Source organism: Styela clava, chromosome 4 (genome assembly GCF_964204865.1).
Source record: "Styela clava chromosome 4, kaStyClav1.hap1.2, whole genome shotgun sequence".
Lineage (NCBI taxonomy): Eukaryota > Metazoa > Chordata > Ascidiacea > Stolidobranchia > Styelidae > Styela > Styela clava.
In genome coordinates, this window is record NC_135253.1 from 14,313,121 (window position 1) to 14,338,818 (window position 25,698).

At 33.3% G+C, this 25,698-nt stretch overlaps 1 protein-coding gene across 1 annotated transcript in view; it reads right to left on the reverse strand.

Annotated features, from left to right (window-relative positions):
• Window positions 1-235: 235 nt before the first annotated feature.
• The window catches only part of LOC120327250 (uncharacterized), a 76,182-nt gene continuing 50,719 nt past the window's right edge, over window positions 236-25,698 (reverse strand). Inside the window, exons 12-39 of the mRNA XM_039393709.2 lie at window positions 23,168-23,224; window positions 22,564-22,713; window positions 21,705-21,898; window positions 21,211-21,293; window positions 20,258-20,427; window positions 19,729-19,830; window positions 18,862-18,957; window positions 18,554-18,727; window positions 17,509-17,548; window positions 17,094-17,170; window positions 16,336-16,466; window positions 15,338-15,478; window positions 14,449-14,595; window positions 13,323-13,404; window positions 12,309-12,561; window positions 11,687-11,841; window positions 10,745-10,855; window positions 10,033-10,248; window positions 9,169-9,333; window positions 8,387-8,596; window positions 7,774-7,912; window positions 7,093-7,192; window positions 6,381-6,486; window positions 6,128-6,231; window positions 5,719-5,842; window positions 4,750-4,830; window positions 3,934-4,034; window positions 236-2,796 (exon numbers count right to left, since the gene is read on the reverse strand). Of these exons, the coding sequence (XP_039249643.2) occupies window positions 2,655-2,796; window positions 3,934-4,034; window positions 4,750-4,830; window positions 5,719-5,842; window positions 6,128-6,231; window positions 6,381-6,486; window positions 7,093-7,192; window positions 7,774-7,912; window positions 8,387-8,596; window positions 9,169-9,333; window positions 10,033-10,248; window positions 10,745-10,855; window positions 11,687-11,841; window positions 12,309-12,561; window positions 13,323-13,404; window positions 14,449-14,595; window positions 15,338-15,478; window positions 16,336-16,466; window positions 17,094-17,170; window positions 17,509-17,548; window positions 18,554-18,727; window positions 18,862-18,957; window positions 19,729-19,830; window positions 20,258-20,427; window positions 21,211-21,293; window positions 21,705-21,898; window positions 22,564-22,713; window positions 23,168-23,224 (3,651 nt within the window). The 3' untranslated portion in view covers window positions 236-2,654. The remainder of the gene's footprint in view (window positions 2,797-3,933; window positions 4,035-4,749; window positions 4,831-5,718; window positions 5,843-6,127; window positions 6,232-6,380; window positions 6,487-7,092; window positions 7,193-7,773; window positions 7,913-8,386; window positions 8,597-9,168; window positions 9,334-10,032; window positions 10,249-10,744; window positions 10,856-11,686; window positions 11,842-12,308; window positions 12,562-13,322; window positions 13,405-14,448; window positions 14,596-15,337; window positions 15,479-16,335; window positions 16,467-17,093; window positions 17,171-17,508; window positions 17,549-18,553; window positions 18,728-18,861; window positions 18,958-19,728; window positions 19,831-20,257; window positions 20,428-21,210; window positions 21,294-21,704; window positions 21,899-22,563; window positions 22,714-23,167; window positions 23,225-25,698) is intronic.

Here is a 25,698-nt window from a genome sequence, read left to right on the forward strand (position 1 = left end):
GAATTCTATAAGAATATCTTCATTGCATTAAACTAATTGAGATCACGTTAAACAAGTGATATTGTATATACCAAAGAGGCACTGTTGTCTTTCAATATGTCTGAATTCATGATTTAGCAATTGATTATTTTTGTATCATTTGACAAATAAAAATGTCAATGCAGAGAAGGCTGCTCAACAATTCATCCATGCGTGAACACAACTTCTCTCTAGTAATAAATATATTGAACCGCACTTTTTGAAATTACTGTTTATTTACACGATTTTCACAACCAAACGAAAACAACAATATTCTATATCAGTTCAAATACCCATAAATCGGAAAGACATTGAAATTGAGAGCAAATCTTTCAAATCAAAAATCAAGTACAGAGACGGACGTAAAACAAACCACAAGCTTCATTAGCATGCAGGTCATTGTACTCCTTGCCCTATTGGGATCTTACACAAATCTTATTAAAATCTACCAAAATGAGTTTGAAATTAATATCTGAAACCAGGAGAATGAATTCAATGTATTTATATTCAAACATCATTAACTTGAAAAAACTTGGAAAGTAATCCTAAAGGCAATTCTTGTTTGAGAATACGTAAAGTAAAATTGAATTAGTGAAGGTGGGAAAGTAACAACTATAAACAAAGGTTTAGGGTTTAAATACATATATATCACCATAATGAAAAAGCCATAATCGTATTGTAATGTTATTTCAGTTGTTCACTACTGGAGGTGAAGGAGAAACATAATTATGAAAAGCTTAACTGACATGTATATGTGATAAAAATTGTCCAAGATGTTATAGTTAGTTGTTTAGACTAATTTCAATAATATTCCATCATCATCAAATTAGAACAAACACGATAGAAGTCCCTCTTATCCCCTGATGGCTGATTGAAACTTATAAATATAATTTAGACAAAGAACTGGAATTTCTTATTTCTTTTAAAATTACTATTGATTCAGCTTTTCCTTTCTTCAGGAACATCTAAGTACTTGTGGTTATCACTTATATTAAAAACAAAACAAAATACAGCATAGCAACAGGTAATTTCACAACTCAGTGTTGTCGAACAATAAATAACACTTGATTCTGAAGTGATGAAATATGATAATCCTGAGATTTTAAAAACCTCAATTTGAAAGTTAAGTTGTGGGTGTTTGTAAAAGGAAAAACCCATTGTTTCATCATAATACTTTCTAATACTTGAGCTCTATTATACAACTGATTTTCAATCATGATTACGCTGGAATCTTAACAGTACAATAGGTAGGTATCTAACAGGCAATTTGGCAACTGAAACGGACTGGTATGAAGGGGACTGCAATTGTTAACAATCAAATCATTCATTATAAGGATCTTTTCCAGCAATCTTATCGAAAAATCTTTTTCATTTTCCAAGTTTCCAAATGTCTTGACAATTTTCAAATTTCGAGAATGTACCTTACCAGACAGAGGTACTGAAGATAAAATAGGTGTTCAAGTCAAGTTTGTTGATCCTGTCCTTATAATGTTTGATTATATATACCTATATATATAGCAATTTCAAGTGCAATAATTTCAAGCCATGAGATCGCTATCTCAAAGTACAAGGGCTTAAATTGAATTATAAGGACATTATTGAGATTAGTGGAAAAATAATTATTCATGCAAAATGTTAAAAACATGATAGAATATATCATAAGTGTTATATATACGGAATAAAATTAGGCATGTTATTTTTTCAATCAGTGAGATTTGTACAATGCTATTGTGAAGAATATATATTTTTGTTGAATAAAATGTAGAGACTGCCGAACCTGCTTATCATTCACATCATAGCAGAAATGTAATGTAATTTAAGGAATGGAACCACCAAAAAAATATGTGATAATGTCCAAACCTAAATATAATAAAATAAATTATGTGTCACTAAATTACTTAATTTGGATCAAAATGTGAGTAAAATTATGCTTCTATCGAGTCACATTATTGAATTCTATCGGGAATGGTGTTTAATATTATCAATATTCATGAACAGGAAATGGTTTATATATCAACTCTGAGCAAAGAGTGCGAATATAAAATACAATTAATTCAGACTGTTTTGACAATTCAAACAGGCTATTCATAGGTAATTGGTACTATTACTATTTCAATAAAACAAAAATGTCATGAAAAAAAATATTTATCTTATTTTAAAGACTTCTGAAATCAAATTTGATTTGCGTTGCATCTCTTAGACATCAGAAGCTCTTGCTGAGAATTTGCAATTTGAACTAGTAGTAGTACTAGTAAGTAGGTAACTAAGAACGCATTTTAAGCATTCAGGAGAAATATGGTGAAATGAAAACAATAATGGCACAGAATTAGTAAAACATATGGCTACATTTACAAAAACTTAAAAGTCTTCACACTTCAATCAAAAGTTTATAATTGTAGTTCGACTTTAAATTTGTTGACAATATTTAATCATGATATGGCTTCAGCTATTTACAGATCCAGTTTTTTCATGAGAAATTTTCAAATTATGGAATTTGCCATAATTCTTTAGCCAGGAAGCAATCCGGGAGGTGCCTGATCACTGTTTTAAGCCCAAAATCATGATATTTTTTCAACTATTTACAAATCAAATTTCTCCAAGAAAAATGTTCGAAACATGAAATTCGTCATGTTTCCTTAGCCAGGAAGCAATCCAGGTGGTACCTGAACACCGTTTTGGCCTAAAGCTGGAAACTCAGTTGTGTCAGCCATGAATTTGCGACAGTTGGGGCATGTACGCTGTTTCTTCATCCACTTGTTGATACAGTCATGATGAAACCTAAAAGCATTTAAATTAGAAATTTGTTACCTAGCTCTTAAATAGCGCTGGGGGGAGTCCACTTAGTAAGTCAATACTCTAGGTACCTTTTTCGACAACTCGACGTGACTCAAGTAATCTCAGCAAAATTCTCAACTCGAACTTGTATGATTGCCACAGAGACCTAACTTTGGACTTGAAAGATAATTAAGGAGTCTTTGGAATAGCGAAATTGACTCTATGAATTTGCTGGGACTCGAACTTGACTCAGTGGCCTGTGACTTGAGCTGACTCAAGGTTTAGTGACTTGTATCAAACAATGGCTCTCAGACGACACCTTTGAAATCTTTTGCTTCAATCGGTATGGCTAGAATCAGGTAATTAAGTAATGTTTAAATGGAACCAAGCTACTTATGCAGTAATATCACACCAACCCTACCGAAACAAATCTTTCATTTTTCAAGTTTTGTAACAATTTTTAAATTTTAAGAATATGCCCCATCAGACATAAGTATTGACTAGACAAAATAAGTTTCGAAGTCCAGTTTGTTTCAATTTTCCACAAAATGTTATATCAACGGTTCCATTACATTTGAACCCACGTACATTTAAACCCATGACAATTGCACCTGTATGCTATTGCACCTATGGAATTTTTTTTGTTTCACGGATAGTTAAACCTATACTAACCCTAACCCATGGGTTTTAGCACCCGCATATAGATTGAACCCGTGGATATACGCATGGGTTCAAATGTACATGGGTTCAAATGTACGGTCACCATATCAACACATAAATACAGGAGGAAAATTGTTAGTGAAGAAAAAAATTTGAACTTCAGTTTACCACATTCAACACGCTAAACAGTTTTATGATTTGATGTAGATATACCGGTAACTATTGTTTATTTATAATACCACAAAACACGGTGTTCGCCACTGTGAAACATAAATGAACACTAGTAATTCAATTTAATTGGTTGTAATTCTCAACAATAAATAAAATGAAAACCATCAAAAGTGTGTGGTTGTGATGAACAGTGTCGTATGGTAATCAGCATTTTGCATGGTGGCAGAACCCTAACCCTTCAATCTAGGTGCACATAATTATGTGTAATATATGGTAGCCGCCTTCAGTAAAAACAAAATTGATCCCTACTTGTGTTGACATTCCAATGTTGAAACTTTTCCATCTTTCAGTGGATCACAACATATGGGACACATTGACTCTTCTTCTTCAATATCCAAAGTCTCGAAATCCTAAAAAAGATTGATCTTAAATGATGAAAAGCATATATGCACTAAATGGGACTTCAATCTCAAACAACAATATGGGAAAAAATTTGTCATAATCTACTCGGCGGTATGACGCATCGTGCTAAGCGTTAGAAATACTCTTGCCACAGCACCTCTGATTATTCTACATGGGTTCACAGGTTCGCATCCTGTGGGACATAAATATGTGCGAGAGGATTGCTAGACTCCTCGTCCGCCATAAGGTAGTTCACGTAACCACTGGTCGGTTACGGTTTACTCCAACATCAAGTTCATGTAGCTTTAAACAAATACCCGGCCAACTAATCACATCCTGACATGGACTGGTAATCAGACGTGGCTCACCTTATGATTAGGTCATCTTAACGGGTTTCCTATTCCCCGGGATAAATATGTAAATCCTATCCTACTTCTACATCAGCTTCATGAATTTCATTATGAGCCTCTATGAGTCAAAGTCTAATGTCTCAAGCAAAGCAGAAAATACCTATACCTTCATTTCTTTCACAAAATAACAAGTATATTTATAAGTTTTCACGAGATGGCAGTCTAACTTCTTCAGACGAAACAAGAAAGAATGTAATCAAACAGAAAACATAAAAATATAAAGAATGTAAAACACTACTACTATCTTGCTTTGCTAGAGGAAGAAAGTTAGAAGACGAATCTTTTAATAATAAGTTGTGATTAAAAATCGTACCTCTCTTTTGTAACCCAATGGTAAAGATGACATATTCCACATGGCCAATGATGGAGAAGAATGTGATTGAGATGATGATGCCTATGAAATAATAAGTACATAAATAAGGATAAATGAAACTTGTATTAATGTACTAAACAGAAAAAATAACACGAATATGACTTGTCAGCGTCATGGAATTGTCTCCAGTATTTTATCGATAGCTCATAAGCAGATTATGCACAAGTAGATGATGATTCAATTACTTTATAAAACAAAAAAATCTCTCAAAATTGCGCAACTGATTCTTGTATTGCCCATGCATCTGGAACGACTATGATGCCTTATAACCAGACAAGAGGTATACCATAAGATAAATTTGAGTTGAACATCTTAGAATAAAGGTTCCCAAACTTTTTGTTCATATGACGCCAAATTATCAGGGTGCAGTTACAAGAAAAAATGATTATTGCCTTTAAATTTTATGATTGTTATTGTGTAATTTATGCTTTTTAAAGTTGGTAAACAACAAAATAACATAATGTCATAATGTTTACACTTATTTATTTGAGGGAGGTGTGTGACTGCTGCGTTGAACACATCTTTTCAAATATTCAATCATATATATTAGTTTTGTTAACACAACTGCATTAATTTTTCGGTGCACTTAGCAATCACCGCGGGGCACTAGTTACACCCCCCCCCTTAGGAAACGCTGCAGAAGAGACAATTTCTCAGTAACTTTTCATTACATTAGTTGAGGATTATCCCACCAATAAAATCAATGTCTGGAACGTTAACTAGTAGGTACTCTCCTGTACAATATAAAGTAGAAAAGGAATGTGTGGAAAAGGAACCTGAATTTTAATTTATGTTTATTTAAAATATATATGACATCTCATCTAATCACAGTTAGAAAAAATCATAATGATGTAAACAAAGTGTAAGTTGAATTTCCTCCATATCATTTGTTTTCAACTAAATTCTCACCGGCTGTCCAATGTTGCTTACTCCAGCCATCATTTTGATTTTCTGTTCAATTTCTTCATAATAAAATCCAGTCAATCCTTTGTTATCAGCACGAATTTTTTGAGCATAGCGTTCTATCTGTTCCCTGCAGTGAATAAAGAAATATAATATATAAATTTGAAATCAATTCAATTAAATGTACAAATGCATAATGAATTATTCCCAAAAAAAAAGAAAATTTTTCTCACTGAGGGAGAATTCTTCCCCAGTTGGGGAACACTGGGAAATTCTAGTACATCGCGCCAGTTCTCTCGGCATTATAGTGACTGTGATTCACTTTGTTTAATTATGAGTCAGTTTCCTTTACTTTTGAGTGAGTGTACGTGGTTATGCTTTTAGCAAATTATTTAAAAAAAAAAATTATGCCTACTTTGTCAGTTGGGGGATGTTGTTGGATAACTTTTCAAGCAGAGTTTGAAAATTGTTTCTTTTTGGAGCTTTTGTCATTTCCAAACCAATTGGTGTCATCGCAGCCTGAAAAACAATTGAAATTGAAGCTCAGTTCTTGCTTGTAAGCAAAAGACTTGAATAAATCATAAAAAATGAAAACATTTCGAAGTGAACAAACAAACTATAATTGATGATTATAATAGATGTATTTACAATAAATAAACAAGACTTACTGGAGAACGTGAAGCAGATTGGGATTGGATTGATGAATTCTTGGAAGATGATGAAGACATTGGAGATGGACTGTTCGCACTGACAGATACTATGCCAACAGGTTTGCTGTGAAGGTTGAAACAAATAACGGTTCAATAAAATGCATTGAAGGGAAATAGTGACTTAATAATCTATGTTTGGGTAAATTAAAATAAACACAAATTTAAAACTGTGCAGGTAGCTTGCTGAAATGGTTTGATAGTGGCTAAAACTGAAGGTGCAATATACATATACTACGGAAGTACTGATCTGGCGCTTCAGAAGTATGTGTACCGATATGGGGGTAACTAATTTTGTTTGCTACTACTTTACATCAAGTTGTGTGAAGGGAATGATAACTCATAGAAGTTTCATAAACAACAACAGTTATTTCAAAAGTGGCAGATTCATGGAAAAATATACATTTTATTTTAAATTACTGGGTCTCGATCTGTTCATTTTATTAGACTTTTCAAATGACTCTGCGGTGTCCCACTTGCTCCATGTCAAATTTTTAGCAGACTGAACACACTTGACAAGTGTTAAAGTGAGGTAAGATTCATGCTATGTTTCGGGTCAGGATAGATATACAGTAATAGATATTTCAGTTAGAACATCAGAGTAAGTATTTTGTTAAATTCTCTAGCAAAACAAAAAGTGTATTAAAGAGTTTAAATATAAATAAATTCTTACTTTTTAGCACCATTTTTAGCGGGAATTGTTGTAAATCCAGTAGCGGATTGACCATCTACACTAGCATTGACAGCGCCATTGGTTTTGTTTGCTGCATTTGCTGAATACAAAATCGTAACTTTAATATTATTTCCTAATTCATGTCACAATTCAGTTTCATTGCAAAAATTTGGTGCCTGGTATATCGCTAACATTTAATCATCATCTATTAATGGGTTATGATAGTATTTTATTTATTAACTCAAAGGAGAGGATATCCTAGTAGTATATGGTGAGGCGAACTACTGTGTCTTGTCTGGTTATGAGTCTGTATAGTGTATGAATATTTTTAGCCACTTATTCGCTTCCGATAATATGTGATGACATTTTTAATGGCCAAGACAATGACACAACAAAATGGAACACAGGTACAACTACTGTACTATGAGTTAAAAAAGTCCATAAAGCGATTCAAAAGTGCTTGGTGCAACTCAAACCACGGAAAGCTTCTTCCAAACTGATTAAACTTTCAAAAACAAGAGGGCAATGCTTCAAAATAGGACACAAATGTCCAATTACTAAGTATATATGGGGTAGCTTAAGAGGCTAAGAGGCCTAAGAGTTGCAAAATTTCCCAACAACAAGATAAACCCAGACAGCAAATTCAGCAAAACAATCTACATTCAGTGTTCAATAACTTACCCAAGTTGTTTCGATGTAACTGCATCATTAGTTGCCGAGGAGTTGGACAAGGAGCAGGTGGTTTTAGATCAGGTACAGGTGGTAATTCAGATAAACAACGTCCTGCAGTTATTTGATCTATAATACTTGTATAAGCTGCCTGTAAAACAAAAGTATAACAGGAATAAGTGGCAAAAATATATAGGAAATAAATTGATCGCCAGATTGATGTTTCCATGTTGGATAATCTCGATCTCATACAGAAATCCCTTACTGGATACATTTAATGAAGTCACCATTGAAGGATGGCAAATGTGAAAAAAAAATTAGGATGGTCATCATCACTCAAATAAGTATTTGTGAATCTAATGCCAAATGCTCTTCATTGCTTCCTATGATATATTAACATAGTATAAAATATATCCAACAATCATTTAGTAATCAGGTATAAGACTCCATATAATCAAATTTATTAGCGGAAAATTGCAAGTTTGGGGACTTTTAATTGGAATTGTTCAAAATAAAATTTCAATCTGTCAAGTTAACCTGTATTGGACTATCAACCCCACAAGACTGAGTTGCCAACTTTATTTAAAAAAATATAAAAATTGAAATTGTAAAACTATACAATTACCTTCAAGGTCTCGATAGTTTTTCCGCAAGTGATTGCATTCGCTGCCCATTGTTTCTGAGCCAATCTGAAGTGTTGCAAGATATGTTCTGGCATTGTGACGGCAAGTCTCGAAATTTCAATATCAAATTCTCTGACAGCATGTTCACAATGTGATTTCACTTGCATGTGTGCAGTGACATGATAAGCTTCTTTTGTTTTCATCAAGTCAACCTGAAGGAAGAAGTAGAGAGAAAAAATTATGGGTGAAATTCAGAGGAAATTTAATAACTTGTATACATGGGTATTCACATCTTTATAACAAGATGAAAAACATGAATTAGATCAGGGTTGTCCCAACTGCTGGAGCATTCTTGCTGCATTGGCAGTTTTTTACCAGTAGGTTACTAACTAGCTGTTTTTATTTTCCCAGCAAAGCAGAGCGTTTCTCAGAATGAAATCAACACCACTGTGGAGTAGCGATACACAGAAGCTGCACCATAGAAGTGTATCAATGCTTCACAAACACAGATTCAAAAAATAAAGTTAAAGACAATGCTGTGCATGTATGTCCAGGTAAGGTGAAATCGAGATATATCTAACTTGAACTGATTAATTTTCCATCTAATTTGTATTGATTGATTTTTAGGCGGACACATATTTTTGAATTAGCTGTTCCTGAGAGATGGACAATTGGATTTCTACAAAATGCAATATTGGTTGCAGCAGAAATAGGAACAGAAATTTAAATATATTATTTACTCAAAAAAATAATGACAATATTATAAAAGTAAATATCATCCAACCTCCGCTTTTATGGCTCTTTGTTTTGAGTCAGTGTCACCTTTCTCTTGATTTTCAACTCGTTGACGAAGCTTCAAAATTTCTTTCATATGATCCTCACGATCTTTTTGCATTCCTTCCATCAATCTTGAAAGATTCATTTGAGCTTCACGTTCTTTTGCTTGAGACTGTTAAGTATTCAAGACATATAAAAAATGAAAATTCCACAATTATTACCTTGTATTATCTTTTAAAGAACACAGATAAATTGAATTAAAAACTGTAAAAAAGCTGGTCTTTGCTGTAGTTTTACTTTATATTTAAATTTTAATTTCTTTTCACATAAATTTTTTTTTCTGAACGAATTTGAAAATTTGAAATGGAAATTTTATTGAACATTCAAGGCTCAGTAATAAGGGTAGAATGTTGTATTATGAAAAGAAAAAGAAGATAGAATAGCATATATATAAGAGATGCTGAGGTCTCCTAGGGGGGTCTGGTATTGTGGTAAGCTGAATTCCTGAAATTCAGTAGATCTCTTTAATCAACATAAGGGCATAGTTCGAAATCAAATGGAAGACACCTCATAAATATGCTTTGAATCCTTTGATTCACAAGAAATCACAGACTAATGTTTCATCTCGGTTGGATTACTGTTTAATGAAGAGGAAATTTGTAAAAACTTAGTCTTTATGACACCAGTAAGTAGCTTTTGAAACTTTAGTGGTTGTCTGTAACTTCACTCAAAGATCATTGCCCTTGTTTCTGAGTGAGTGTGAGTGAATTTGCTTTGAGCGAATTGTCTTAAAAATCTGACACTGTTTACAAAATTGAAATGTGTGAATGTGAATACCTGGTATAGTGTATTACTTTTAATTCAATTTCACCTGTTCAGCCCTCGATTCAGCTGCTTGTACTTTATCTTGCGATTGCTTTTTCAGGCTTGATACTTTCGCCAGCTCAGAATCGGCATATTGCTTCATATTTTGTTTTTCTTGCAGAGCGATCTTTTCTCTTTCTGTCACCTCTTCCATTTGCTTCAAAAGAGACTCTTCACGGGTTTGAGATGTTATTTTTAACTTTGTTAAACTGTCTTGCATTTCCTAAATTTATGCAGAGAAAAATGAATTAATGTAGAATGGTTTAATATTTTAACTCAATCTTTTGACAGTTACAATTTGCAAGGTAGAACTTGGTTTGGATTAGCTTTAAAATTGGCTCTTCTTAATGCCTGAAATTTTGTGATACATTAGATTCAACCAATCCATTTTAGACATTGGACTATTGTTATAGCTCGGCTGTGTGGCGCAACGTGCTTAGTGGTCTGTTTACTCTGCGCACTGAGGAAAAATGATGTGCAAGAGGATTGCTGGACTCCTCGCCGCCATAGTATGGTTCGCGATTCCGCTGGTCGGTTACAGCTCCCTGCACCATCAAGTCCATGTATCTGATACAAATAACTGTATGTGTGGGATTGAGTAACTTTTAGCACTGTGTTTTAATTGATAATACTTATACATAGAAGACAATATAAAACATTACTACGATTACAATGGGTGGATCAATGAATTGACTAGCAATAAAGAAGGGATTTCTTGCCTCCAAACGTTCTTGTAATCTGGCAACAGCTTCTTTTGCTTTTTCTGCTTCATCTCTTCCTTCAGTTTGTGTTCCTGCTTCTGCTGTTGTGACAACAAACTTTTTCTTGCCCTATAAAGTAATAAATAATAGGATTACAAAAATTAAATCTCAAGCAAAATTTCTAAAGCGAATTTTCGAAATACCAAGAAATGATGTGTCAATAGCATAGACATTTAATCACTAGGAAACCTGAATTAACACAAAAATAATAAGAAAAAAATTGCTTCATATGATATAACGATATGATTCACCTATTTACGATAGGGAAGGGAAATATAAAAATACAGCCTGATTATACGACAAAGTATGGTCTCTTGTCTGGTTGCCAACCCATGTCGGGAATAGTTAACTAGTTAATTGTTTCAGATGCAGGACTTAATGGTGGTGGAAATGGTAACAGACTAGCAATTACGACAAGTACAAAGCAGTCCAAGAATCCTCCCGCACATAATTATCGCTCATGGTATTTGAATGTGCGATTCTGTGCAGGGTAATCGGGTGTGTGATAGCAAGTGTATGTGTTTATCTTTACTTGCAGAATTGGTTCCAAATGTGAAATAAAAAAAAAAAAAGCAGAATCTCATAAATAATACAGTTCTGAACTGCTTAGTTTTCCAGTGATCAGACTGAAACAATCAGTTTTCTAAACAACATGAAACAAAATTTGGAGTAAAACAATGGATCCAGACAAAATGGAAATAAAATGAGAAAAATACTGCATTCTAGAAGACATTTTAACTATTGCAAATTCAAGAGCAATGGGTCAAAAAAAAGCATAACAACAATTTATTAAAATGATCTCAAGAATAACTTTGGAGTCTAAAAAAATCTGCAAATGGCCTATAAACATCTTGTAAAATTAACAGTTAACACAGAAACACTGAAATCAAAGAATCCTACCTGTTTCTTCATCATCCCAGTACCAACATTGTTTGTCTCTCTAGATTGTGGGATATGTTTTGTAGATTTCATTGAAACGACTGATTGCTTGAAAATCTGTTTATCAATATCACAACTGGCTTGACTCCCTGTTTCACTACGCTGCTCCGACAAATCTTAAAAAAGAAAAATACCGTGACTGGAGCTTCGCAATATCAAGATGATTTTTAGATTGAGGTTGAAATATAGTTCTAAAATACAGCCACAGATTTAGATACTCTATAACTACAATTTTTATTGAATTATATATCTTTAGACCAGTGGTTCTCAAATATTTTTCTTTTGTGGCCCATTTTCATTGCTCAAAAATTCTGTGGCCTACAGAATGCAAATTAAACACTTAAAATAAACACTTTTATTTAAATAATCAGAATGCAAATTACCACTCAGCAGCAAATATAGCATCATCATTCATAGCCACTACAATCAAAATTTAACCACAGGGACAAAAATAAAACTGAATTTATTAACTCTTGCTATTTTCATTGGGTTTGTGGCCCATTTGAAAATATTATTCCAGCAATGGGTCATGGCCCATCTGTTGAGAACTGGTAACTTAGATCAATCTGATAAACTTATTTACCTTCTAAAGAATACATGCTTGAAGTCTCTGAATTTTGGCTTCTTTTCATATGTGGTGAATCGTTTCCATTGAATTGATCAAGTTTGTTATCCAGACTACTATTATCAGACCCTCCAATCAAGTTAATTATATCAGATTCTTCTGCCAGAGCTCCCATATAAAATTCTTGAGCAAATTGGGACAATCCGATGGCATCCAAATCCGTTGTAAAATCATGATCAATTATGGAAGATGAACAAGAACCTCTGTCAGTCTGAGATACAAAATAATATTAAAACATACCATTGCTATAGGGCAGTGATTTTCAACTAGTATTTTGTTGAGGCACATCATTGAGGTCTAAAATTTGCTGAGGTAATAATAGCTATAAAATTGACGAATGGCAATGAACTTGGTGGAGAAAGGTACTCAAAACAATTAAAGTGCTGGTATAATATTTGACGACAGCTTTTATTGTGGAAAGTGCACGGAATTCTTATACATATTGTTTAAATACAAGGATGTCTGAAACTCCTAAATTCTTGTACATGATTCTGTGTCCTGAATCTGATATTTGTTGTCTTTGATAAAGGCCAGAAAAGTTTCTGGCAACTGCGATGTCGCTGTTTCACAATATCACTTTATGTTGTACATCTCGAACGCCGCGAGGATTAAGTAACACAAATGGAAGGATTTACAATAAGGATGTACAATATAAGTTTAATTGATATTTATATTATTTGGATTGTTTTTGCCCTACTTTGAGAAATGGTGGGTAACCGAAAAAAACTTGTCACATCAGTAATTCCTAATCTCTGCTATAGAGGTAAGGCAAGCAAAATAAATTGATATTATTCATCACTTGGAGTTTTATTTTGTAAATTAAAATTTGTGACATGAAGTATAAAATAGCTAGTGAACTCCCCGGATGTATTTTTTATATGTGGTTTTCACTCTCTCACTCCACACTTGACTCGAGTACAATCGTATATTCAGCTAGAGATACATAAAGATATATAAGCTCAAAATACTCACATGTTCGACATAATCTCCAGTGAGTTTCCTTAATTGAGCATGATGAGAATGAACACCAATATAAGGCGGGATTTGAATAAACCTAAAATTTTTAAAATAACAAAAAATGAAATCCCATTAATTTATTTGACACAATGTTTTCATTCACTTTTCATTCCGAATAAGACTTTGCACAAGCCGTGAGGAGTTACCATATTTAGAGAAACCATAATCTTTCCAGTTCGGAATTGCCGAAAAAATTTATCACACCATGGGTGTGGCGGAAAGCAAGAGATTTGATCCTGAGATTTTACCTGCAATGCCAATATAGTCCAACGCTTACCCACAAAACGCTAAAACAGGGTCGACCAACCCATGGCCGGCCGAAGGTATCAGAGTGGCCAACGCGGTATTATTCGATTCTCAATATCTTTAACCATTATTGAAACCTCTAATGAAAAAAAATATCCCCCATCATTCAAACCTCCGAGAAGCACCACCCAGCTATCGAAAGCTCAGTTATTTCCCTTTGTGAGCGTTATTGCTGGAGAGAGTTTGAATTTATTTTTATCGTCTGCCATGTATTTCAATCTGTTTTTCTGTCTTTTTCCTGTGAAGCTAGAAGAGGCAGTTTTTATGACCTCAATATTTGACAGCACTTAGGCTACTTGTACGAGCAAGTTTTTTTCGCGGATAACCATGTTAAATCCCCCCTGAGATCACTAATTTCTGACAGTCATATGAAAACTTCACTATGCATTGCAGCATCTTCCATCGCATCGAACATTGACAAACTTATTAGATAAAAGCTGCGTCATACTTGACATTGAAATATCTATGTGTGATGAAAACTTTTGACCTAACTGTGTCTTCGTTTTTTCATTGTTTTTATAATTTTGAGTTTTGAGGGTTTCTGTTTTTTTATTAATCTGTAGTCGATGTTGTGAAAACTAGAACATAACAACAATGTCAAGTGGCCCGCACAATCATTCGTAAACTAAATGTGGCCATTTGGCTAAAAAGGTTGGACAACCCTGCGCTAAAAGAAAAGACTTTAAAAGAGCAATCGTGTTTACGCAATTACATAAGTAACGAGGGAATAGAAGTATGAATGGAATGGTTATAATGTTATGGAAGAAATACTTACAGAGGGCTTGAATTAAGAAAAGCTATCAGTCCTCCACATTTGTTTACAATTTGTTTCATATCTTGCGGTAATATTATGAGTTGACTTGAAAATAATTCATCATTTGTGTCGAGAGGTCCTTTCACTGTAAAGAAATCTTGAAAATATCTGAAAATAAGTGTGATAATTATAATTCATCAGTACAAAAATGATTAGGTGGCGGTCTTTACTTTTATCCAGCAAAAAAAGGTGTTTGCGACAAAATACAGTAGCGGAAGTAATAAATTATTCAATTTGACACTATGGCCAATTATAATGATGCTCATAAGCAGAATTTTTCAGAACTAAATTCTTCCATTTTTGTTTGTGCCATGCTTCGAAAACTTTCAACACTCGTGGACCGTGGCCTCTTGCTCTTACATGAAAATATCTAGTTTTTCTCTTTAACATGTTTGCATCAATTATTTTATTAGACGCGTTCAATGGAAGATAAAGAGCCAACAATCGACGAAGTGAAAGGATAAATGCATTAAGGAAAATTAACAAATCCAGGTTAGCTCACTCTAAATGAATATGGTCATTGCTAATGGCACTTTGGGAAAGCCGCTGCCCATGCCCCCAGAGAACTGCCCCATGGGTGGTGCAAGAGCCCAGTTTGATCTAAAAAATCAGGACTCTCATCCTGTGGTGCATTAAGTGAACCTTTTGAATATTAATCATTCTTGAAATACAATGATTGCATTGCACTTTACCCACAACTGAATGGAAACAATCTTAAAAAGCCTCGGTTTCACACGATTTTTAGTAAACTTCTTCAATTTTAAAAATATCATTAACATTTTTCGTTTAATATGAATGACTAACTATATTCATTAGTTTTTGATAGTCATTAGAATCAATTGCGACTTACTCGAACAGAAACGGCATTTTATATTTCTCATCATCAGTAAAATGTACATTTTCATCATTATGACTCAACGAATGTTCAAATTGATCAATTTCTTCACGAAGATCGTCAGGTAGAAAGAACGAAGTACACTCAACTTTCGCCCTGAAATATAGAAAATTGGAATATAATTTTCATGTCATCCACAAAAAGATGAAAGCCTATAATAGGACTTAACCATAAGAATAGACTAGGCTCTGTGGTGGAGCAATTCCTCCACGTAACCGCTCAAGTCCATGCTTCTGAAAACAAATAACCGGCTAACTAATTCCATACAAGACATGGATTGCTAACCGGACGTGAAACCGTGATTCGACAAATGATTTAGCTGTCTTATCGGCTTTCCTCTCCCCCAGAATAAATATGTAAGTCATACCCTAGTAATGGCGGAAATATGTAAATCCTAATAGTGGAGGAAGCAGTGGTAATCAACCAACATAGTCTAGTTTTTCACATAATCATCACTAAGTAGATTTGACTCCCTAAGGGTGAACCCCATCTACAGCACAATATTGACAGCATTTCTAATTTTCTTAGGTATATTATCTTACTATACTATAGTATCAAAATCTCAAATTATATAATGGAACAGTATATAGTTTGAAATATCTGTGAGTTATTATGTAAAACAATGAATTATCAATGCCATAAATCTATTAAAAAAGATAGGATTAGGTAAAGTATAAAAACGACTTAATACCATTCCTAAACAATGTCTGACATCAGTGACATGGGATTTTAAACAATTCAAGTCATTACTGCTAAAGGAACAACTACCGTAGTTGTCAGTCTTGCAACAGATAAATTTTTAGTTAATAATTATGACATCACAGTAGGCAATGGAAAAAGGTATTCGGTAAAAGCCAATGAATTATGGGAAAATAGTAGATTCACATTTCAAAACAATCATCTCATTCATAATTAGAATAATGTCAACAACATCCAATAAGCAATATACATACTTATCAATTGCTTCGATGATTTCCTCTATACTCATATGTCTACGATATCCTGGGAGAGATGAACAAAATTGTTGCAGAGATACGGGACCCATTCGCTTGTTGTTTCGATTTCGATTTCTAGAAGCCTGTACCTGTGAAAATTTTTGAAAAAGAAGATATATATATTTCACAATATGCTTGAATAAAGTGAGAATGAAAGCATCTATGTTGAATGAATCTTCGCGAAGAAGTCTTCTTATTAAAACCAGTTGTTCTCGAACTTTCATGACATATGGCCCCCTTCCAAATACTCTCAACACTCTTGCTTTTCACAAAGGAAAACCATTTTTTTTTAACGTTTTTCCATCAGTTCAATATCGACATAAAAATGTTAATAAATGAAGGTAAAAGAATGAATGCGTAATAGTCGAAGAATTAAACAAACCACAATCAAATTGACGTAGTCATCACAAATGGCAGAAGGCCTTTGCTGGTGGCCACTGTGAACTGATCTGTGGCCCCCTGAGTGGGTACAAAGAGGGCACAGGTCGAGAAACTCTGTTCAGTACTAAAAAGCAATCTATGCTTAGCTCAAAGTGTTGGGAATGTGCCTTCGAATGAAACGCGGTTCAGGATTTGAATCCTGTGGAAGATGATTATGTGGGAATAAATTGTTGGACTTATTGCTATTCTTATAATCATGATAAGCTCAGTTATTTCAATTTTATTCAAATATAATGAGACACAGTCTGACTTCACAAAAGCCTAAAAAAGCCTACTTTTTGAGAATTGTCAGCACCAGTATTCTTCACGTAAACCTTCGCATCTGTGAGATCCTTGTCTGCAGGGATGTGAACTAAAAATGAAAAGAACAATTTTTGCTGATATTGTATAAACAAAGCACAGCGATGAAACTCATATACTTCTGTAGCTAGCCTAATAAAATGCAACATGACAAAATTCGGCAATTTTCGACACCATGAGATACAAGACAATGTAAATTTTTTTGTAAAGCTACACCATAAAATATGGAGAGATTTTAGATATTAAATTTGGACAATTTCCTTTCCTCATAATAGTTTCTGCTTTTCTAGACACTACTTTGGAGTGGAACAACACATGTTACAACGGTATGCATAAAGACTATTGAAATTAAATTGAATGAAAGTAGTACAATAATTTTAAATTTCTTACCATTTGAAAAACTTTGACGAATTTTATTTTTTGTCGATTGCTGCAAAAAGTAGAAATATATTTTACATTTGAACTGGCATAATTACCGTAGTAGCAGATCCATTTGCATTTTTGCCTCAGAGAAAATGAGTCAATTAGAGACCACGAAATTACCGTATAACGGTAAACTATTATCATAATTTAGTTTTAAATCACTGTCTGGGTATACTGCTGTCAGTGGAATAGTTACAGAATATGGTTACTAGATGAATATGAGTTGCAATAAACTACCCTATAAAAAGAAGCTTTTAACAAGCTTGGCGAATAAAAAACAGAGCTTATATGAAAATTTTTATCAATGAACCATGTATGAAAAGATATAAAAGATCAATAGCTTTCATGTATACAAATACACTTTTCATGAAAAGGTTGAAATTGCATAATAATGATGGATGAGTCTGCTTACAGAAATAAAAATATTTTGGGTCGCTGCGAGAAATTGTTGAGTAAATAACGAGCACATAATGCTTTTTTCTTGACATATTTAAGTGCTGCACGAAACGTCATTGGTTGCAAATTTATTTTCAAGTTAATGAGACTTTCACATCAAACTACCAGAAATAGTTTTTTGTTAAAGTGAATAATATTCTTGAGTATGCCTCGTTCAGAGTGAAAGACAAAATGTGGCTTGCTTTTTTTATTTTAAATACATTACAGGGTGACTCAGAGAAAAACAGAACCCATAAATGTATTTAGCGATCAAACTTTTGCATCTCGTAGCGTTGCTCGTTAACCAGCTTTGGATCAGCGCGACTTCCCTTCCCCAGTAAAACTGTAAATTAACATTTTCTTCTAATTCTGTTTCTGGGATACATTTTTTACTTGTTGAAAAACTTGACTTGACCTGGACAACACACTACAAAAAAATTATTTCGTCTTCAAAATAGGTCACCAATGACTCAGGTTTTCTTGTTAATAAATTGGAACTTAATCTTGTTCTAATCTTAACTTTATTTCACTATTAGTGTTAACTATAAAAAAATTTTGTATGAAAATCAAACCAAACCTTTATATTATGAAGATTAGTGTCATCTGATTTTCGATATGCTCTTCTTTTCTTCTTTTTCGCAGTTTCCGCCTCTCTATATTTTCTTAAATTAAATTCACTCTTTGATGTTCGCCGATCATATTTCGTCCCTTGAATTTTGTTTTCCTTGCCTCTACTTTCATTAGGTAATTTCTAGGAAAGAAAGTAATATCAGAATCAGTAAATAATGCCAAATAACATATGTACGATATATTATTTGGGCAAAATTGAAGAAAAGGTAATAAAAATTGTTTTCTGGTCGGTCTATAATCATAAGTAAATCTTACCAGGTCTTTCTTGTATGCAGCATTTTCATCAAACATTTTAATTAAAATAATTTTTCCGTGACAATCTGGAGTGTAGCAATCTGATCCTAATACATCCTGTAAGAATAATCATAGTTAAAAAATAGTTAAATAAAGAAATCAATGTGATGGTACCCTAAAAATAATCTCGAAGATAACTTTATAAATTATATTCTACAAACATAGAGGTAAACATCCAGAAATTTAAAATTAATTCTAGCTAAGAGTATTGAGTGTGTGTTGAGTGTTACTGAGCTAGTGAGAAACCAATTTCTTGCTTATTAACAGTCTTTTTACATGACTTTTGACACAAAGACACTTTAGCTGACATATTAGTTTATATACACAAAATACCATCTTATTATTTAACAAAATTGCATGGTATTCAGCAAAACATATTTCGACTTTTTCAGTAAAGAAACTTTTATCTTTTTGAGAAAGTTTGCTGATATCGAGTTCACGTAGGCTTATCTTGGAACAAAAAAAAATATGTAATCAACAAAATGCCAAAACTACTGATACTATATGAAAATTACGATTCTGAATTATACAACAGTAACTAGGTTGCCATGATACTTGAAGCAAGTCAAGTCAATATGAACAAGAAAAGGGGCTGTAAGGTAACTTTCCTAAACAGTTTTTTGGTTATTTCAAGTTTGATCAATGATCAACCAATGGAGGTATGCCAAAAAATCAGCAGCATACGCTAACCATCACAATAAATTTCAAGGACAATAATAATTAAATTCTACAACCCATAACCAATTTTATAGATGAGAGAAACAAAGAACAAATCTACTCAGAGAAGTTCAATTTCAATGAGGCAAATATTCATAATATTTTACATACCTTGTCACCACTCACTCTGAGTACTTGATGTTTGAATTTTGACCAACATCTCAAGTGATAGCTCAATTTACACGACCAATCACAAGAAATTGCAAAGTAACCCTGTAAGAATGGTATTATTTCTGATTTTTTTCACATCGGATCATCCATATCATTTAGGAATACGAGTTTCTACATTAAAGTAAGTGCAGGAAAATAATAATAGTGAATTACTTATATCGGCAAATCGAATCATCATAATGGTGTTTTAAAATGTCAAAAAAACTTTTGCATAAAATTGAATTTTTAAATGTCATTGTCCTAGGTTAAGGGTACAATGAATGTATAATAAGCACAACAGTCGGAAAAAGGAGAGTGAGGTATTCCAAAGACTATATAATATAAACAATGAATCAGGTTAACAAAAGAGTTTTTGCAACAAGAGACTACTCATTTAACATAAAAATATGTCATGCAATCCCATAATTTAAATTATTTTCCAATCCATGTTAGATATCCACTAACTATACAAGAACTCTTGATAACAAACCTCAAAATCCAGATCATTGACATAAATAGATTTTCTCTGATAATCTTTCAAACATGCTTCATATTGACAAATAGCAGTAGGTATAGGAGGAACTTTGCATTGTTTTAGTAAAAGACAGATTTCTCGTCTCAAAAATCTTTCATTGGATTCAGGGATGTATTCTGTAGTGCCTGTTGATATAGAAAATGACACAATGACCAAGTTTTAAAGCAGATTGATATATTAGGTTAGAGATCCAAGCTTCTTTCATTCACAGATTCACACATCTCATCACTTTGGTAGGTTAAGCTGATTTGTATATAGTTTCATGGGTGTAATGGTCTAGCGCTTGGGTGGGCAATAACTTTCCTACTTACTACCACTTACAGATAATAGACTTGGTTACTGGGCCGATGTATAAAACTCAATATGAAATTATGAATATAAAATACAGTTTATTTACAAATAACTAGTTTCGAAAACAATCACCTGTCTGTTCATTTCACTGATGTCATGCAATAGAAGTTTGTCGCCGGAAATGCATTAAAAGTATTGGAATATTGGAAAGATTAGCAAGTGATGTGAGTATAGACCGAATACTGGAATTTAAGCGCTGAAATTGATGTACGGGCAGAAGGATAAAATATGTTGCAGACTCAACTGTGTTGGCATCGCAGGATACATATATCAGATTCAAATCCGATTTTAATCGCCTAACCCAACATGTAATAAATTGGATAAGCAACATCGAACCAGAAAGATTCCAGTTTTTCCAAAAATAGGAGTTCCTTACATATCAGTTACTGCTTGCTTGTTCGAAGAGAAATTTGTGAAAAAGCGATATATAAAAAATACAGTTGAAATGGGAACCTGATGGCTTGTGTGTTCGATTTGTTGTGGTTTATATTGGAATTTTATTGAGAAATATAATCATCTCAACATACAGAGGAGAGATGAAGAAATAGACAATGTACCTGGCCAACTCAATAAACCATTGACTGGAAATTTGTTCAATGTCTTCAAAGCAACAGTTCCTTCCTTCAATGCAATGTCAAAGCTACAAGAACAAAAATAAAAGATTAATTACAAGTCAAATCTATTTTTCCGTAAATACAAGGCTGTTATTGCACACAATTAAGCGGTGGAAACAACCCGATTGACTGGTGAAACACCAACTTAACTTCATATTTATGAGGGTGACCCATAGATATGGCTATATTAGGGTGACCTAAAAAAAGCCTGCAGCTTATCCCAATAAATCAACTCAATTTGATTGAAACGATTTGATACTTTTTCCACACCAGACATGCAAGATGAAACCATATCAAAAGCAGAGGCAATGGTTTGCAACATGATTATGCTATTCTATTTTCTAGGCAACACAATTATATAATCATTTCTATCCTGGTACAACACCATTGTAAAATACTTTACATTCAAAACTCAAAAAAAAAAAACTGCAACTTACTCATTCAATAGGTAGATTGATTTTGCATCAGCAAATTGAACCATGCAGGTGTGAGAAAATGCTTTATGTTCAGTAATGATTCGACCAAAATATTTTCTTGAAGTATTGATGTCCAATGGAGTACCTTGTCGCTGTGATGACATTCCACGAGAATACAACAAAGTAGCAACATCATTGTCATTACACCCACGAATCTGTTAAATATTAAAATTTATTAAGTCGATTTCTTGCTTTAGCAAAGGGTGGAATATCTGGATAGTTATGTATTCTAGAGATTTAAGTTTAATGCAATTTCCACCATTTTGATAGCTCATATTGGAGAAAAATCATAATACATGCCATTTACTACATAACATTGACAATTTGTTTCAGTCAGTGGGATTCATTGGACATCACTAGTTAAATCTGTAGAATGACTGAAAAGTTATAGTCCACATCCACACATAACGCAAACTAATTGGGGAGACTCTATTTCTTTGATGCAAAATGACATTTGAAATATAATAATTTAAATTGTGATTATCTAGCGAACATAGGAGCATATTTATATGCAAGATTGAGTCTATTAGATAGTTTCGTCTCCTTAAATACGATAAACAACATTTCCTACCACGAATGTATCAACCTATATTTTGCGTTAATATCCACTAAACTTTTTGAGCCACTTTATCATTACTACTTTCAAATTTTACATTGAAACACATTTTACAACTGGGGGTATCGAGACATCCAAAATCTGTCATTCTATCATTTGAGAAATACTCATAGAATAGAAAATTTCGGCCACAGCTGCACAACAATCTGTTATATCTCACTGATAGTGGAAATAGCAAATAATTGGACGAAATGATAAACAAACCTCTTTGTGTTTTTCCACAAAATCAATGGCAAGTGAATACGATTTACATGCATCTCTGTAACAATCTTTGAGAAAATAAAAAGTAGCTTTTTCCATATAAGATTCAAATTCCTTCTGAACTTCTTTTTCTTTTCTTTCTTTTTTCTCCCTCTAGAATATTAAATAATAAGAATAATAAATAGAAATAAATGAATGTAAAAAATATATATAAATTCAAATCCATTCAATATTATTGAATTACAAGATTTGACTCTAGATTTGACAAACCATAGTAGGACATTCAAAGATTCCCCCATAATAACTAAAAAATATAGTTCTGAGTAGTTTCTAATATTCTTAGAAATAGGCCATGAAAAATTCAGAATGAACTCAAAAATTAGTCTAGCAATGCTTCACCACATAATTACCCCAACAATAGTAATACGATAGCAAGTTTATTCGTAATGCATTACAATGCATCAATGTAAATTTGAAAAATGACTCAAAAATTGTGAATCCAAATGCAAATTTTTTTGACGTTTTGCATGTGAATAATTTCAAACAATAAGGTTTGGTTTTAGTGTCAGTTATTACCGTAATTATGGTATCAAGTATAATATCATACCGACAACAATAGCTGTCTTCTCTCTTCTTCAATCTTTTTCTTTTCTTCACTTTTTTTCTGAAAGGAATTAATTTGCTTTAAAATAACCAGTACATAATACAGGCATATGTTCAAAAGAAAAAAACATGTACAAATATTGTCTAATAATTTATTTAGAATTTCGATATATGAATATATGACAAAGTGGTTAACAATGGACGTAAGTACATTGGTACGAAAGGTTAAAAATCCCAAATCTATGGATACAAAAAGTTGACGACTCGATGCAAACAAGTAGCAGCATAAGACCATTTTGAGGCAGGAGCGAATGCAATGGCGTCCCTAAATACACATACATTGAAAGGGTCACGCAGGTTGATATTTTCCACTTAGTCCAACTATAACATTTCGGTCGAATCCATGCTGTACTCTGTCAGATTTAGCATATATGAAAACAGTTCATGAGCAATTTATCAATCTGCAAGTCAGTTATTGAATAAACTTAATAAAATTCTAAATTCCACACAAGCATGGGAAATGTTTCCTTTGGATGACAGATTAGCGGTTATGTTTTTTTTATTTATACTCAGACAAGCATGGCCCAAACGTAGAGTAAGAGTACAACATAACCACAAGGCATCCTTGGTAAAATCATTCAATATCAACTTTAACGCTTAGTAATAATCGGATTATTTGTAAAATGTATTTTTCACATAATACTGAGCAAGATAAAGCCAGAACCACTCCTGACTTCTGGTTTGATTATAGACTAAACACGATTGGATACGGTCTGTCGATATTATGAAAATTCATTCATAAAGTCACATTACTTAGTCACGTATAAAACATAAATCTTCAACGGGGATTCATAATAAGACATCAGCTCAACGGCACAGGTGCACACTTGTCACTTTTATTCATAACAATACGAAACTCAACGCCTAAAAGTACTTTCCCAATTTCCGCTCATATAAGTTTTGGATTGTGGATTAACCAAGAAATTGACGGATAGCACAAAAAAAAACCGCAAAGACGGTAAACTAAGGCAAAAGTTGCAAATGATAAAATTGTTTTTTTCTCAAAAATTTCAAGAAAAGACTGATATATCATTCGTGGTAAATTATAAGAATTCTTGTGAAATGAATGGTTATTTCCATGAATGATGTGGAAATGTCACGCCCGATATTGCCATATCCAATCGTGCGTATATGTCGACAATTCAAATCGTCCGAAACCGGGTACAAATAGAATGAAAGAAAGAACTATCTCGGAATGGGATTACGTATTTCGGACAATTGGATTTCATTATCGCAGAAAACAAGCTTTTAGTAGTTTGGGTCATTCACCTTTAATCTCCGTGGAAATGATGCTTCGGGATGTTTTCCTTTTGTTATGCGAGATCTAACTTGTGTTATTGATAAATTGGTAATTTAATATCTATTTTTTCGTTGGCCGGTGCTGTCGAAAAAGTGATAACGTACATATCAATGCTTATACAAACATAGTTTTAACGGAATGAATTAGTTGATGGATGGAACTAAAGTATGAACGATTGTCCTTAATTGGATGTTTTGATGTTAGAACCACACACGTTTAGATTAAATTGTTTTCTGCATTACTACAAAAGATGAAATCCCACTATGAGTCTCGAGACATATATGTAGATTGTTTTGTTCATCACGTTGTTTTGTTGTTCTACTACAAATGATGTTGTTTTGCGCAAAACTTGGCGGAATTGAGCTTGAGTTTGTTTTTTACCGCTGCTGAACTGACAATACAATCAACAGAAGAAGTCACATGTGAGCAAAGCAAAATTCCATTCTACGATATATTTTCTATAAAAGGTGCATTTTAAATGAAGAAAAATTAATGGCGTAGTGAATTATTCAGAATGAAGTAACATCTGCTAATCTATTCTATCCGTGTTGTTCAAATACACTTTTACCGAGAAAAGGGCAAATCATGAATATAAATATTCCATTAAAATTCTTAACGTGCTATAAATTTTCGTATGCAATGTGTGGCATCGCGAACATTACCAGGCTGTTTTCAAGGTGATGATCTAAGGAGAAACAGCTTCAGAATGCACAAAATAAAGATTGATTGTAGAAAATCGACAAAATCTATAGACGTAACGCCGTGTTTTCGTTCAAATCGGCTTAACCTGCATATTTTGGCAAATTGGTCGTCGGTGACTAATCGACGAGTGAATGAGGTTTAGCCTACGGTATTTTGGTATGGACTGCTCCTTTTGCTGAACTATTGGTGTGAATTGATTCTTAGGGAAAGACGTCAACAGACGTCTGATTTAACAGCAGTTGTCATATAGTAGAGGTGAATGAAATGCTCTCCAATCATGATTTTAAATGAAGATTTCACAAAGGATTATTTCATATTTATCCCGGGAAGAGGAAAGCAGAATAAGAGCAGATAGAGAACCACAACCCCTCGTCCGGATAGCAGTCCAGGTCTTGATACACGGTCTTTGATGGTGGCGGGAGCCTTTAACTGATCACCCGTTACATTAACAACACTGTGATGGCGACCAGTTC